Raw genomic sequence first — 17,394 nt, 5'->3', positions numbered from 1 at the left:
CATTTTGAGTGTTTCTGAATTCATCCGTCTTTATTGTGCGAGGTTTCGAGGGAGCGAGTAGGACGAGATGGTTTTAAATTTCTCGAAAGTCATCCGTCTTAACTTGAGGAGGCAACGCAATGACAGAGCACTTTTCCAAATTCAAGATGTGGGCTTGTTGGTGAAGAGGAGAGAAGCTCTGGCATGTTGAAAAGTGCTGATTACAAAGACCTCTGTGTGAATGTGTGTGTGGGTGTTGGTACTTGTGTGTGTGTGTGTGTGTGTGTGTGTGTGTGTGTGTGTGTGTGTGTGTGTGTGTGTGTGTGTGTGTGTGTGTGTGTGTGTGTGTGTGTGTGTGTGTGTGTGTGTGTGGTCCAGGCGAGGGCTGAGGACAGGATGACATCCAGCAGACCCATCTGTTGAAATGACAGGGGTCCTGTCTGGAGAGGCGGTGAAACCTCCACCACCTGTGGCTAAGACGCTTTAAACTAGCTGAAAACACACAACCACACACACACACACGCATGCACACACTCTCATTCCAGTGGCTCATTGTTACAACAGTCTGACCGTCTCCCATCCTTTGCAAACTGGTAAACAAGTCACTCCGATACAGCTGAAGTGTTTACAATCTGGAGTTATGATAATGCGCGGCCCTGTTTGGTGATTCAAAGCTGCTGGTTATCTCTGAAAGCGCTGTCAGAGGCGGTGACATCATCCCGAGCGTTGCAATAAAACTTTATCTGTGACGTCCAGCCTCTGAGAGAGACAAATCCGTCCGGCGGTGAGCGTTATCGCTGAAGCGGCTCGATGAATTCACTGTGCAAATGTATGACAGGCCGTTGACCCCAGCATAAAAGCTCTGACCAAGTATACAGTGGTGTAATTGTAGGTGTCTGTGCATCCGTCCTGCATTAATCCTCCTGAACAGCTCCAGCCGAGCAGTTTTTGTGGCACGAATCTTTCAGAAAAGTCTGCTAAAGCACGTCAAAAAGGTAATCATTTAATCACTTGCAGCATCCATAAACTCTGCATTTCATACAAAAAGTACCAGAGGAAAAAAGAAAAAATATTTACATCACACGAGTTAGTTTGTTTTGACAGAAACATCTGCGTTAAATCGACTGCAAGCTCCTTCTTAATAAGCTCTCATATTAGAGATGAAAAGCAGAAATGATGTGGAAAAAAGTATTTTTTTTTTCCTCACAAAGCTCACTGCTGCGAAGCCTCATTTGGGACAGCCGCTCTGAAGAACTGTGGTTTCCTTGTCAGGGCACCACCAGGCTCATTCGTGTTCCCTTTTAAACTCTCAATTCCTGAACTGAAACATAATGATGCATTCTGTAATAGGTCTATTACCCATTTTTCTTTCTAGTTAGATTAGCAATTGTTCCTCTAAATCCCATTTTCAACCATTAAAATCAGATATTTTCCTGTCTTTGCTTATCCCGTTTTTTTCTAAATATGTCCCTGTTTTCTTTCTTCCCTCTTTTTTATTTAGAATTTCCGTCCCATCACCAGCGGATACGGCAGTTACAGCCGTAAGCCTTCATACACCCCTGAACCTCAGTCTCCCCAGCCCTCTCCTCAGCCCACTCACATGAATAACGGACACTCCAGACCCACCAACAACAACAACGGCCACAGCTACGGCTACGGGAATGGAACCGGGCACGCTCAGTACAACAACCCGGCAGGCCTTTATGCTCAAAATGGCAGCAACGGAGACAGATGTCTGCCGAGCAAGATGGGAGGTCTCAGCCTCAGCGCCACACACAGGTAAGACAATCAGAGCGTTGTACAACAGAAATCCAACGTACAGCTTTGACAGGATGAGTAGATTAGTCTAGAATGAGGCTCATTGTGTTCAGGGTTTCTCTCTCATCCAAAAGGAAATCTGGAGATAATATCAGTGTTTATATTGATTATTACAAACTCCAGTGAAACAGGACAAATCAGATTTGCAAAATCCAATTTGCAGCTCATCTTTCACTTATTGACTTGACATCACAAGACACACTCAAAAACAGTGACTGCAGTTAAATCTAGAAACTGTTGAGGTATATAACTTCTTTTAAATCACTTCTTGAAACCCACTTTTTTAGACTTGCTTTTATGTGAAGTTTACTTTTAGCTTTAATTAGGGTCCAAGCACCAAACCCATGGGTTTCTTCTTTTTATTTTTTCTCCAGTTTTTGAATTTTGAAAGCCAAAAGATACTGGAAAACGTGTGAAAATTTGCACACACATCAGGACTGGCAAGAAATTTTATATTTTATAGAATCTGCATAGGTGTGAGCCAAGATGGCTCAATAGCCGCACTTGGAAAATTTCAAACAGTAACTATGGCCAGTATGTGTCACCTACAGTTATGAAATTTGGTACACATATGTAACTTGTCAAGACGCACAAAAATGTAATTAACAACCATACCAAAAAACACAACAGGAAGTCGTCCATTTTGAATTATGTGTCATATTTTGGACGATTTTGGACCAATTTTTTTTCAAAAGCTAGAAACTCAAACAGGATAACCCCTGCAGAGCTCAAATTTGGCCAGAATGTACACCAGGCATGGGTGATCAAAATGCGCCGCAAAAGTCTGACGGTATGGAAATGGCGGCTAACTCAATTTTGACAATTTGCCATGACACAGGAAATGCTGTGTAACTACCCTGTACATGCTCCAGTCTGCCTCAAACTTTACATGTGTGATCACAGTCCAGCCCTGATAACATACCCAGCCAATATAGAGTCACAGTGATAGCACCACCTGGTAGACATGCTTGAATTCGTTGACCAGCAAGGATGCGAGGACCCGACCAATGCTGCTTGCAGCTTTAATTAGTTTTATTGTTCTGTATTATGTCCGATTTATTTTATATGTTCTCTCTTATATTTAAATTTTTAGCTGCCTAGTTATTTGATGTGATGTCATGTTTAATTCTTAATTCTCTATTTTTTGGACTTTTAGTTATTAGTCTTCAGTCTTATTCTTCATTTTTGTATACTGCCAAGTTCCTTTGTTTGATGTGCATGCTAATCTATCTAATTATTCATTTAGCTTATTATCATTTTTATTTGACTGCTCTGCCTTGTCTTCTTATGTCTTGCTTGGTTGTCTCTGTGTTTGCATGTTTTGATTGTCAAAGCACCTTGTGAACATTGTTCTTAAAGGTTCTATAAACATAGTGTTATAATTATTATTTTATCAGCTTTCAGAATACCCCTCCATGAGTTTTCACAGCTTCATTGCACATCACTACGATGAGAAAATCGCATTAGGAAGTAGCAGTAAGCCTCCAGTGGCCGCCTCTAAAATCCATCAGTCGTCCTATTGTTAAAGCCTCAGCAGGGAATAAGATAGACCAGTGGTACATTAGAATACTTGCATGCTTGTGTCAATGTGCTGACTCCTTTAATAACAGATGCACACACAGAAACGATTTGGATGTCTCCCGACACACCTGCACAGACAGTAGACATGTGGACTGGAAAAGCCATTTGTTGTTGTACATCCCCTCAAGCGGGCAATAAATGTGTGTGTTTAGTCTCCTGGAGAACATCCTCTCCAGCACTTCCCAGGACGAGACTGTTAATCCTTACAAGGCCCACACACACACACACACACACACACACACACACACACACACACACACACACACACACACACACACACACACACACACACACACACACACACACAAAGACATACTTAAACACCGTTTCTGCACTGTCTATTGCCTGCTGTCACTCACTTTCCCTGCACATTTCTTCTATATCTTCCCATCTCACTTTCACTGCGTCCCAGGCTTTTCCTCTCTCATACACAAACACACACTCATTCTCCTGGAAGGGAGTCTGGAGACAAACATGCAGTTAAGTGTGTCAGGATTTGTACACATCTGTCAGCAGCCCTGCTCATCTCCCACAAGCTTCAGTGTTTAAAACGGATCAAATGAAGGGGATCCATGCTGCAAGGTTTGGGACTGACTTGATGGATGGGTGAACATGCAAAGCTGTTGTGATTAAGACTTCATGCCTGCACGTACAGTGTAAAGTATACACCCCTGTGTTTTTGCCCCCTCTGTGCGTCCATCTCTGCTGTTTTAGTGAAAAAAACAAGCTATAGGATGTGCTTTCGACGTTTAAACATCTGTTTGAAGGATGAGAAATGTTGTAGTTCTTCTGTATTTTGTTTTTTCAGCTGCTTTTCTATCAAGTTTTCTTCCTTTGGTAACCCGGCTATAGTCGTCTGGTCCTTTTTATCTGTTTGTTTAAGATGCTTCAGTTCCTTTCATTCCTCCTATGGTCGCAAAACATCATGACACCAGCTGATAGAAGTAGAAAACTAGAATAAAACGCACAAAAGTTGACACGTTTCGTGGTGAAATTAACACTGAAAGTTTTCTTTTGTTGTCTTGACTGACAGAAATGTGTGTTTTTCATCACCTGCCCACTAGTCATCATCAATCAGATCATACTGCAAAAAGCTTACGCTGCATATTGCTTCCATTTTCTCCCTCAGCCCAGAGCCTCCCATGCACTCCCCTATGAGCCGTAATGGTTTCGACACACAGTCGGACGTCTACAAGATGCTGCAGGACTACGAGGAGCCTGTCTCTGAACCCAAACAGTCTGGCTCCTTCAAATACCTCCAGGGAATCCTGGAGGCAGAGGATGGAGGTAGGGATTTATGTGTTTATGTACATGTGTGTGTGTGTGTGCTAAACATGTGTGTGATGGAGTTAAAAAAACAAAGCGTGTAGGAAGTGCATTTGGAGAGATGACACATTTTACTGCCGTGGTGTCATGTTTTACTGCAGTTGACTCGATTGTGAGAGTAGAAGTGAGAAATCTAATGCTACAGGGCTGCAACTAGTTGATTAATCTGCCAGTTAAATATTTTTAATGTAAGACAATAGTGAAAAGTGACTTGCAGGAGTCAAATTTTGTTCAAAACACAAAGATATAGTGTTTATTACTGTCCAGAATGCTATTAAAACCGGCAGATATTCTCATTTTAGAGGGAGAAAGATGTGAATCTTTAGCATTTTTGCACAAAACAGATGAACTGATTATTAAATAAGTGGTTTTAGAGTTACATTCTTAGTGTAAGGGCTTCTTGATGTGAAACTGAGGTGACTTTAAAGATTTTTTGAGTTTTGAGTACTTTAATTTACTTTATTTTTTGCATTATTGAAGCCCCACAGACTGACATCTGAGACTGAACTACTTTTAACTGATTCACTGCTGTAGCATCAGTATTTTCAGTATTTTAAGCTTTTTTGTGGGGTCTTTTTTATTTACTGATCATGATATTACTGTGCTTGATTGACCAGCCAAGTCCCCATACCTGAACCCCATAGAACCCCATATGGGTTATTGCCAAGAGTAAAATGAAAAACACGCAACCCAAGCAAACAGACAGGTGAGCTGAATGCTGCTATCAAGGCAACATGGTCTTCAAAAAGACTTCAGCAGGCTGATCGCCTCCATGCGACGCTGCACTGATGCAGTAATTTGATATAAAAGCACCCCAACCAAGTACTGAGTGTGTAAATGAATATACTGGACATTTCTTTATTTCAAATCCTTTTTTTTTTTTTTAAATTGATCTCAGGAAATGTTATAATAATTAGACACACTGGATTCAGACCTACCCTAGCCTTAATAATCAAAATGAAAACAAAAAAGCCTTGAAATATTTAATTTTGTGTGTATTTCACACACACACACACACACACACATCCAGCATTTTACACTTTAAGTAGTTTTCTATAAACTGAGGAATTATACAGAGCACCTTATTTTTCAAACATGCAATGCTGCATCTTACCAGAAAGTGCTTGTTTCCTAGTGAACAGGTCAAACTGGATGAGAAAAACAGGAAGAAAAGTACCTTTGCAAATTACCAGCCAAGATTCTATTTATGTTTTCCATCGATGACATAATATCGGCTATTGTGATCCACTTGGCTGCTCCAAGTACACAGCCGGTATGAAGCAAGCATCTGGTTGTGCCCGTGTGCAATTATCATGGACTTTTATGCAATATCAAGTTCACTGCATATGTAAACGGTGGAAATTTCTGCGTAAATATTCCCTCTTATGCAGATGAGGCTGGCGATTGGAGCCAAAGGAACATCTTGCTCAGGCCCTGACTGTTATGAGCTGCTCGGTCTAAGTGGCATAGTTTTCCTTTTATAGAGAAAACACAGACAGCAAGGTTAGGGGACAGATAGGAGCAGAAAGAAAGAGAAAGAGAGGGAGGGAGGGAGGAAGACCGAAAGAGAGAAAAACAGAGACAAAGGAAGCAGCAGGGAGATGAAGGGCTTTAAATAGCCATGGATGAACAGGGGAGGGAAGTTTTGGTAAGGCATTTTACTGCAAAAACAACTTCACAGAGGACAATAAAGTGAGAAATATGGTTTTCCTGTCTGCCTCTTGACCGCTCGGCATTCCAGCTTTTGAAGGAGGAGTCATGTGATGCTGACAGCAGCAGAGGAAGGCTAATCTCTGGAACTAAAACCTTCTCTTCAGGTTCTGTGTTTACCACTAGAGCAGATCAAAAGTTAAGAAAGTGGCAGCTACAGGGCGAGGGTTGGTGTGTTTAAAGGGAAATAGCATGGACGTAAGAAAAGTGGACGTATGACCTGTGAACACTACTCTTCAATGATTAATGTCTTTCTGAACCTCAGCCACTGACTCCAAGTTGTCCTTGAGGAAAGTCCTTTAACCCCAGATACAATTACTTGAGTTTTCCCAGCTGTGAATGCAGGAATTCCATTTGTGATTAAATGCATTACATGAACATTTCCTTCTAATCATCTGTAAAATTCTTAATTCTCACTTTAACCCTTTAGAGGGCACTCATTGAAATACTTTGAAATTCAAAATTTCAACCCTAGAGTGTTATTAGAGGATATAAGACTTTTTTACTTTTGTGACATTTTTAAAATTTTTAATTTTCATGTTGAAATTCAACGTCAATGAAGTCACCATGTATAGTTCCTTGCCCGTTAGTGGTTTTTCCAACTTCTGAGAAAACGTTCCAGGCCTCTGCTGATCGGTCAAATGCCACAATGTCGTGCTCTGTCATGTAGAGTGAGCTTCAAAGATTGGCTGGCTGAAAACCACATGCTTCTCTACCTCACTGAGAGGCGAGAGCAACGCCATATTTAATGTGTGTGGAAATTACCAAATATGATCACTTGCCCCATAAAGGGTTAATATGAGAGCACAAATCCCATCCAAAGTTTTACTCTGAAAGGATTCACAGCTCTGATTTTGGTTAATACTGGTTTTGCTACTGATGATTTATTCAGAGGATCTATTTATTGCTAATATTTGGTTGCAGTTTGAATAACTTCATGCAACAAAACAAAAAAAAAGCTTGTAGCTACTATATTCTCCTCATTTCAGAAAATTTTTCACATGCAAGTTGCTACTGCCAGCATGAAATTGTGTTCTTTTGTGTTAATTTTTGCACTTTTTTGCCATCAGTGCATGAGAATTATAAGACTCCTGATATTTACAACCATTAAAACAAAAAATAATTAAACATTATCAACAAAATAAATCAATGCCAGTGCTCTGATACCCAAAACAATAGCACCATTGAGATATGCTGTATTTTACATCTTTTTCTTTCTTTCTTATGTCATTGTTAATACACTTTTTCCATCAAAACTCTGCCTGTTTTGGTGGACTTTAGAGGAAATATCTGTCTATTTAAAGAAATAGATAGCCACATCAGATTCTCCAAAACATATAATGGAGCCGTCAAACGTAAAAGCCTTCAGTCTCCTTATCGCTGATTTTCTTTTTCCTGTAGAATATTATTATTATTCTTGCTTATCACATCTCCTGGTCTGCATTTGAAGTGCTGACAGGATAATTCACAGCGCGAGGGACAATGCAAACGGCTCCTGCAGTGAGGCCTGGAGCTGAGCCAAACCAGACTGTTTCCTTAATTCATCACTTCTTATAACACTCAAAGCAATAAGAAAGAAAGTAAGAAGGAGCTAAAGGAAGGGACACAAGCTGCTGAGAGATGAAGGAGGTCGGATGGAGAGAGGATGCAACACTGCTGATGGATTAAAGAGCTTTAAAGGGACCCTCATGTCTGCTGCCAGTTGTCTTTCAGTTTGGGGATACTCACGGGTTGACTGACAGGTTAAGCCCTCGATGAAACACACAGATGCCACAAGTTTACACTGGGATCCTTTTAAAAGCTACCTGTGAGAGTGTGAAACCCTGCTGCTGATGTTGCTCGTGTCTTTACCTTCGTTGTTGTTTTCTAATGGCTCCATAAAGAAGTCAGATTACCGACTGAACACATTTGACACTCAGGTTCAAGTCAAGTCGGCCTGCTTTCCAATGCATGCCTCGCTGTCAGGCTTTTAAATCACCGCAGTTGGTCCCCTTTTGAAGGCAAAAGCCCCTGTAGAGGCCATGTTGACTTTCAGGGGCTTTTAAAGTTAAAGCAAACAAGAGTGTCAGTTTACCCAGAATTCCACAGGCTCGACCACGACCGGGGAGCAATGTGGATGGAAGACGGGTGGAGTGACTGTTAAATAGGGCGTCTGAGCTGCTATTACAGCAGCATTTCACTTTCCTACAAGACGAGTTTCTTTTTAAAGCAGACTAGGATACAACACAGAAACAATCAAGGGAAATAATCCAGTTCTAAGCTGTGTGAAAACCCATGAGCACTTATTGCACATGTGATTAATAAAAATTTCAACCTGTTGCATCCCATTTTTTAAAATCCCAATCTCCAACCAGAAGGAAAGATTGTCTCGATATCACATGATAGATTTTGCCTGTGTGATTTGCTTAATGTTAGGCAAAGTGAATAGAATAAAGGAAGTTGTATCTATTTTAAAATATAATAAGAGTCAATTTTTCCCAGTAATTTAATATGTTAATGTCAAATGCTTACAAATAGACCTTTACACACAATCAGAACTGTTTCTGTAGATTTTAAAGCAATGCAGAGAAATTAAAATGTTTTATTGATGAATGTGAAGACTTGGAATTTCAATAATGACATTTTGAGAGGAATTTCGAGACGGGAATACACAGAAGACGGCATGCCGGGGGAACATGTGGGGAAAAGAAAGAAACATGATGTCAGTGACCTTTCTAAAACTCCTTCGTTCTCTGGACTCCGATGTAATTTGTTTAAAGAAATGCCTGAAGTAGACATAATTTGTTCTGTACATTATGTTGCAAAACCCAGTTTCACGCTGTGTACTTTGTCTGAAATGAACTCTGTAAATGAAGGCATCCATCAGCAATCCAGTGTTTAACTTTCAAAGTATAACACTTGTCTAGTTATTGATTGCTTCCTAGATTATAGCAACAGCACTTGAAATGATGGTACTTCAGAATTCATATGGAAAGTTTAATGGATCTACAGCAAATGCCCAGAGCTTAGACTAGATAAACACCACATTGGTCAAGTTTTTAGTGAGAATATGAGAGAGAGAGAGCACAGGGAGCAGGACAGAGATGAAAATATACAAGGTTTAAAGCCCAAACAAGATTTCTAGTCTTGTGAGGGTAAACATGTGGTGGGGAACACTTCTTACGAGCTAAAACTAAAGGCCCACAACCAAATTTCATTATAGTTTTTATTTAATAATCATTAGTTCGTTTACTCTCTGAATAGCTGTAAAAAGAGTTATGAGAACTCTCCACTAACAGCTTTATTAGTCTGGACAACACTCAAAACACCTTGAAGTTCTGTGTTTGCAATGTTATGAAACATTATAAAAATGGCGTTACTTCATGATAATTCATTTTTATTGATCACTTTTCCATTTTAGTGCTTCCTACCATAGCTTCCAACGTTTTTCTTTCTCCTGTGGTTAATTTGTCTTTTGAATGCATTGCCTCAGATATTTAAAAAAAAAAAAAAAATTCCCCCATAATACCTCAGAGTAACTGTCTGCAATGACATCATGATTCATTTTGTCATAGATTCTGTGAAGCTTCAACAGTGTGTGTGTGTTGATATTAGTCACAGTGTAGGACACACACATTGTGCTGTGAATGTTACATTGGAATATGTGTGCTAACGGCCAACTTGTCGCTGTTTGTGAAATAATTCAACATGTCAGTCTGCTTCTGGTAATGAAATCTAAAAGGCTCATTTGACTATTTAAAAACCCAGAATGTCAGTGATGCTAAACAGGCGCTCATTCATTCAGCTTTCTGCACTTATTCCTGACTGTGGTCTGAAAACATGTATTAGTCAACCTTCCCCTCTGTTAAAAAGTCACAAGAGTCCTGCAAATAAAAGGTCTTCCATTAGAGTTCATTATTGGGTAATAGAGACATTAATCTCTGAAATAACATGCCTAGCCGATGTCAGCTCTTAAACGTACCACGGAGCAGTCAGAGGCTAATTGTTCTTGAAGGGCAGAAGGAGCTTTGAGGCAGCTGCCAAATGCAGAGTAATTATACTGTAGTTAGAATCAGTGATAGGCGGCCTGTTGGCCTCCGTAGCCTCTGCTGGCATGTCATCAGTACAGGAAAGTCATATAGTGCAGTTCCTGGCTGCACTCCACTGATCTTGGAACCACTGGAGGGGCTCCAGATATCCAGTATAAAATATGCTCCTTTCATGTATTCCAGTGGGGCATAACTAAGCGCTAGATGGTCTGAGCTGATCGCCCTAATAAAAAAAAAAAAAAAGCCAACCGTGGGAAGCCAGTAACCCGCATCTACCAGCACCATGTTAACAGCCTGTATCACTTATGTGTGTTTTCACTAACAGTCATTTGGAAAGTGTAACAACATTATGCTGTATTGTAAAAAAGCATTTTACCAGACTTTTACATTTAACAGAAATTTAAAGAACATGTGTCTAACTGTAATTGGCAGGTAGGAGGATTCTCATCACACTCGTGCTGTTCCCATGTAGCGTATGGGTGTGACGGTTAAATCTGAACTCTGTAGCGTGGGATGTTTTCCCTGCCTGGTGTCTTGACAGGTTGACTGATGAATTCCTACGAGGAAATGCCACCACAGAATGTGACACTTGAATGGAGCACACGGAGAGGTGCCAGAGTCTCAGAAAAGTCACAGAAGGGGGAAAAGAAGAAGAGAAAGTAGAGATTAACACTGACAGTTTATTTTTTGGTGAAAATAACACTAAGGGACCCCTTGTTTAGCATGTTCACGTCAAAGAATCTTTGGATCAATGGACACTGCTGGTCTGTTTTGTCCTCTACAGTGGATTTTGTATTGTTTCCCGCTGGGTGATGCTTTACAATTTCTGAAAGCAAAAGCAGAAACCTCTACAAAATACCATCATGTAGAGAAAAGCAATAGAGACGCTGAGGAAGGGGACAAGTGGCAACATCCTGTTTGTGAAAGCAAGAAGCTTGACAATGATTAATTTGATATTAGCTTCAGAAACATAAACACAGCAATAATAATTAAGATTTACCAAGAGTTTTCTTAAGCATGACAGAGCATTGATGTCCTTACTGCAAAAAATATCAAACTAGCTATGATTAGTGCTGCTGGAAGTGTTTACTACATGCTGATACTAGCTGATGTTGTGCTTGGTTGGAAGTGGATTTTCATGTCGTTGTCCGGGTGTTAGGAAATATAGTTTTTCTGAAATGGTTGCTATTGAGCAGGTGCTCTGCAAGAGTGTTTAGTGCTCCGCATGCAGGACAAAAAAATAGAAGAAGCACCTGTCAGTGCGACACATTACATTTATCACGCAGGCTGTCAACACTGGGTGTCCTCAGTGAGCTGCATGCTTTGATTTGTTACGCTGTTGTTCCAGAAGCAATCAAGCAAAAAAGCTAACAAAAGATGAATAGTAACATGCAATATAACAGTAGTCGATGCTGCCTAGAAACCATATCAAATACATGGAACTATATCTCTTATCTATAGGGCTACCAAGCCCTTGTGCAATCAAGTTAACATACATCTATTGGGAGTGTCAGAAAGAGCAGAAATAGTTCAGTATGGGGCAGAAACTGACCCATAATGCCTCGTTTGAGAGTAATGTGGGAAATATTAATTCATCTTTGTTTCACTTTCAAGCCAACTTGTTTCAGTCTTACTACCTGTAAGTCAGAGGGAATTTCCTGCAGAGTGCAAACAAACACAAACACACCCTCATGAACCTGTATGGCTTTTCCCCTTCAGTTACCAGATCAGCACTAACTGGAATTTACTGGCCCCAGAACGCATACACAAAAACATACCTATAAAAATGCTTCCACAGACGAGGTGTTCGTGTTGTGTCAGTGCCTACATTTATAGTCTGTATGTTTATTTTAAGGGCCTCTCAAAAGGTTATGGCACAATTTCCAAAGATCCTTTATTTATTCTATTCTGTTATTCACAGGCGTGTCACCAACAGAGAGGATGAGGAACTTAAAGTCTCCGGTCAGGTCTCCGATCCCCAAGCTGGGAAGCCCTATCCCCAGCCCCATGTCTGGTCTGCAGAAGCTCCCCCAGTGCACACGCTGCTGTAACGGCATTGTGTAAGTATTTAACACATTCTAGTTTAAGTTAATACAAAGAAGGAAATAACACAAGTGAGTAGTTGAGTCATATTAGTTAGAGACTGCTGTACAAAAACTGTAATGCAAAACTTAAAAGCGTGATTTTTTTTAAATTTAACACTAAGATATAATGTTTTTTCTTCAGTTAAGGATAGAAGGTACCTCAGCATTAAACGTATAACATATGGTTACTCTGGTCTAAGATTACATTCTATGGAAGATAAAGTAAAGATACAGTAAATTCGATCCCGGAGGTGTGAATGATTTTCTGTTAAACCACTTCGGAACAGCATCTGGAAATTATATCCTCGCACCTATTTTATCACTCTGCCTGTGATCATAAAGTTTAAGAGGTGAACTATGTGAGGTGAGTCAAGGTTCTCTGAAACAAAGAGGTTAACTCGCACGGGTCGACCTGCACCGACAGGCCTTTAACAAGTGCTCAGAAAACTGATCCCATTTGTCATTTTAATGATTAAACCAAACCGTCCTCCGCTCTGTTTCCCATGCATACACACTCCATAGACATATTCTGACCTGCACACAGGTGCACAAACTCGCACATACACACACCTTTTTGCCAAAGTGGCCGCATGCACCAGTAATCCCCCCTCTGTAAAAGCAGCTGCAGGTGAGCAGTGATGTCACTTTGCTTGTTAACAAGAGAGCATTGTGGGAGCATAATAAGCCTGCTGTGACCTAAGAGCATTTTACAGCTTTTTCAAACATGTATGGAGCACTGTGTCAGGAGTTTATCCTCCAAGTGCTGTGGTTACATGGAGAAAGCGGTTAAAAAAAGAAGCGGGCTTATGACTGAATGGTCTCTGGCCCGAGTCCCTGTCCAGAAAGGAAAATCTAATTGGGAACGGTGAATGAACAGTGAACGCCCTGAACAACTGCTGTCACTGTGCGACTGAATGAACTTCTGCATTCACTGGTGCTGATCAGTAGCCAGCCAGCAAATTAAATATGTGTGCGTGTGATCTTCCTTCCACCTGAAACTCCTCTCAGCGTGAAAACATTGCTGATATATGACATAAGATGAGATATACCCACATGCTTGCTGATTTGCAATGGAAAGTTCAATAAAAATTAAAAAAAGCAGTGAGTCAGCCATAAGCGATTCATCATCACGTACTTTCCTTGGAAGCGTCCTGCTTGACAGTTTGTAATTTGCAATGATGGCACCTCCCTGAAACCTGCTGTCTAAGTCCGTCAGCCTTTTAAGGAAATTAGCATTTAACACTTTGCTTATCGCTGCATCATTTTCCACATCACCCGCTTCTTTCCTTCTCGACAGCACAACCCTATAATGTTGTCTGTCCTCATACTTTAGAAGAACGCTTTCTTCCTGCACGCTGCTAATAAAAAGACTTATTAAGGCTCAGAGCCAGGGTTCAGATGAGCACATGCTCAAAAGAAACCACAAGAAGAGGAAATAAAAGCCAGCAAACACAGAACTTAATCTGCACCCTCAGCATTTCTTAACCCTTAAAAACGTCCGTATCAGAGTCCTATAGCAACATACGCAGACAGGCACTGTAATAGTTACTGTCTGAAAGAAGTTAGAATAAAAGTCCCACACAGTACATGGAAAATTTTCAAGTTTAAGATTAGTTTTGAGTCACCAAGGAGCATTTAGTGTTCTAGACACTAAATGTTTGAAACCAGGGGAGTGCACTGGATATTTGAGTTGGTTGATGCTGTGTCTCTAGCTTGTGAGCAATGCCAAATAAAACTAGGATGAAAGTGGAAAAGCAGCACAAGGAACATGTTGCATACATTATTACTGGACTGACATGCGCTCACATCAAAACGTCTGTCTGTTTCATGAATTTCTCTTTCTATGACTTGGCGGTTGTTTTTTTATGTTCCATTGTCTCCAATATTTCTACATTTGTTGCATTCATGTCCCATAACATCAAGTCTAACCTTCCTTCCATGTCTCCATCCAGTGGCACCATTGTGAAGGCCAGGGACAAGCTCTACCATCCCGAGTGCTTCATGTGTGACGACTGCGGCATCAACCTGAAGCAGCGGGGCTACTTCTTTATCGAGGACAATCTGTACTGTGAGACCCACGCTAAGGCTCGCGTCCAACCCCCAGAGGGCTACGATGTCGTCGCCGTGTACCCCAACTCCAAGGTGGAGCTGGTCTGAGATGGAGAGGCCGGCCATACTGTAATATAACTGGGAAACTAAGATATAGTAGAAATGGGGCTGCTGAGTATCCTCACCTACACTGATCAGGCTCTGTCAAACCGGACTGCTGATTTGAGGTCAGTTTTTGCCTTTGGGAGAGTGTGTTATGACTTGTGTTTCAGTGATCCCAGATCAGTACTTCCGCAATGACAGGCTTCATAAATTCTTTGTATATTGAGCAGATTGGAATATGTTGACAGAAAAAGACTCAGATCCGATGAATATCTCAAAACTCGAATCCATAAAAATGCTCACAGTATTGCCCAATCTGACCTCCCTCATCTCTCAATTAGTGTGTTTACATGCAACTGTAGATCCAGGAAAACATGCATATGCACATTCACCACTATGCTGAGTAGCAGCAGAATATTCCATGAAACAGCCAAGAAATAAGACTAAATGCGATGCTGTTTCAAATGACTACACCAGCTATCTGCTTCTCTCACAATCAGTTTACCAGCATAAGATCTACGGTCTCACTGAAGCCTTACAAATAACTTTAAGACACTAATGTGTGTTATGTGCATTATGACAAGAGATTTGTTGTGTTTGCTGAGCAGAGAAGTTGGTTATATTTTGAGATTTATTTCTAATTTAGCTATTTTAACAGCAGTTTCCCACAGAGAATAAAATATCACTCTTTTTCTGTCACATCAGTGATATTATGTTTAATACTGAAGCTGAAGTTAACAGTTTTACAGTTAAACATTATACTCATGTTGGATGCATTTCTAGTTTACATATATACAGTTTAATTTTCAGACTTTCTATGTTACAGACCTGGGAACAGCTCTCTTTAATTCTCATTATTTCTGTTCATTTTTCAGTTATGTGAAACGATAAGCAATAATTCACTATAAGCAGATTTCTAGTAGGTATATTTGTGGGTTATCTGGAATGTGTGCCATTTGGTGACCGTGTTACTGAACTATAACCTGTAGTAAATGCCTCCGTATGCAGCTTTGCAAGCACCACCTCCCTAGAATATAAACAAATCCCTGCAGGAGACGTCCTCAAAGCACTGTGAGAAACTCTAGAACTCGGTGAGTTTCTCCCTCATGTGATCGCAGCAGCCTCAGTTAATAAACACATAAGAACAAGAAGTGAGACTTTAATGATTAAGTAACTTGGCTTAATGCAGCATTTTGATCAGCCGTAACACACAGAAGATTGTAGCTATGGGTGCTTCTGGCTCGTGCACCTGACTGAGAGAGGAATTTCAACTCTCACACAGAAGAATTCCTCCTCATAAAAAAAAAAACAAGAGCACAGAGTTCAGTGAAAACTCTCAAGGTTGACATCAATATGCTTCCCACCTTTCGTGACAGCTGTTAAAAATGGCAGTGTGCATTTGAGGCAGGAGACACGGCCATAGAAAACTGTTAGAAACGTTTAAACCGGGATTCCACGGCCTGCAACATGTGGGAGTAATACCGACTTAGTTTTTTGGACCCACTACACAGATACATTATGGCTCCTCTTTGCAAGAGAGAATAAGACAGAAGTATGCAGAGTTGCATTCCCTTCCTACTATGAATTCAGATTTGTGCTCACAGTCGAGCCCATGAAGCAAATGAAATATATTTCTACATTTCCTCTGAGAGAAGGGGGAGCAGAAAGGGAGGGAGTAAGAAGGGGTGAGAAAGAGAAATGAGGCACGTATTTTCTTTTTTCTTGACAGAAAATCTCTCTGTAAGAAGAAAAAAAAGTAGTATGTCATTATGTAGCCATCAGTCTTAGCTTATTGTGGATTGTGGAGAGTGAACTGAGTGGAGAAGAGTGATGTTGTTAATTTTAGAAATATTTCTAACAAAACTGCTTTGGTAGTTTAAAATGAGAATGAAATGTTTGCAGTGCTGATATCCACCTTTTATTTTCAAGGTATCAACAGTGTTGTGTAGCTGCTGGTATTCCATCTATCTTCGTGATCTTGTAAATTATGTGAAAATTCTATTGCTACCACATTGTCTCTTTGGTATTGTACATATTTGTTTCATTGTGATTGCTCTTAACATACATTATATAACATGTCATTCACGTGCCTTCGCATACTCCGTGTCTTTAAATGATTTCTTTGACACAAAATGCTGTTCTTGTATTTAACTTATTGTTCTACCAGCACATGTTTTTGCTCTGGATCTTCATATTTGCTCCTTTTTATTCTAGGTTCTAAATAAAATGAAAAGCGCATTACCATGACATGACTGTTCGCATTCTTCGCTGGTTGTAACTGCAGGATTTCCCGCAAAAATTTTCGAAAGCACAAGGGACTCAATTTGTCTTAGCTTTTACACCCTAGTTCTGACATGCCACTTTCTCCACACCACACACTTTAAGACCACCAGACTGCAATATGTGTGTCTTGTAACCAAACTCCGCAGACATACAAATCACAGAGGCCTTAAATCTCATTGTAAAATTGAGCAACAGCATGCCTTGTTTTAGAATAGTTAATCCTAGTTTTTAAAGTGGCTTTCTGAAACACATCTTTCATTGTTGTAAGAGTAGCGACTTCTTAACCCTGGAGTCTTGGACAAGTTAAATCAGAGTAATTTTAACAGCATATTTCACTCCTTATTTATGAGTATACGTGCAGACAGTAATGGCCCAGTGATGAATTGGAATAGTTAAACTAGACAAAGCTAAATGACTAAAGAACGCGGAAGGAC

At 40.3% G+C, this 17,394-nt stretch overlaps 1 protein-coding gene across 2 annotated transcripts in view; it reads left to right on the top strand.

The window, feature by feature from the left end:
- The window catches only part of pdlim4 (PDZ and LIM domain 4), a 50,751-nt gene extending 33,827 nt beyond the window's left edge, over positions 1-16,924 (top strand). For both annotated transcript variants that reach the window (XM_055017371.1, XM_055017372.1), the window contains 4 exons: positions 1,481-1,758; positions 4,508-4,665; positions 12,364-12,502; positions 14,479-16,924. In XM_055017371.1, coding sequence (XP_054873346.1) covers positions 1,481-1,758; positions 4,508-4,665; positions 12,364-12,502; positions 14,479-14,683 — 780 coding nt within the window. In that variant the 3' untranslated portion in view covers positions 14,684-16,924. The remainder of the gene's footprint in view (positions 1-1,480; positions 1,759-4,507; positions 4,666-12,363; positions 12,503-14,478) is intronic.
- Positions 16,925-17,394: the final 470 nt, after the last annotated feature.

The sequence above is a fragment of the Amphiprion ocellaris genome, chromosome 14, assembly GCF_022539595.1.
Source record: "Amphiprion ocellaris isolate individual 3 ecotype Okinawa chromosome 14, ASM2253959v1, whole genome shotgun sequence".
NCBI classification, from domain to species: Eukaryota; Metazoa; Chordata; class Actinopteri; family Pomacentridae; genus Amphiprion; species Amphiprion ocellaris.
This window is presented reverse-complemented; position numbering and strand designations above follow the sequence as displayed.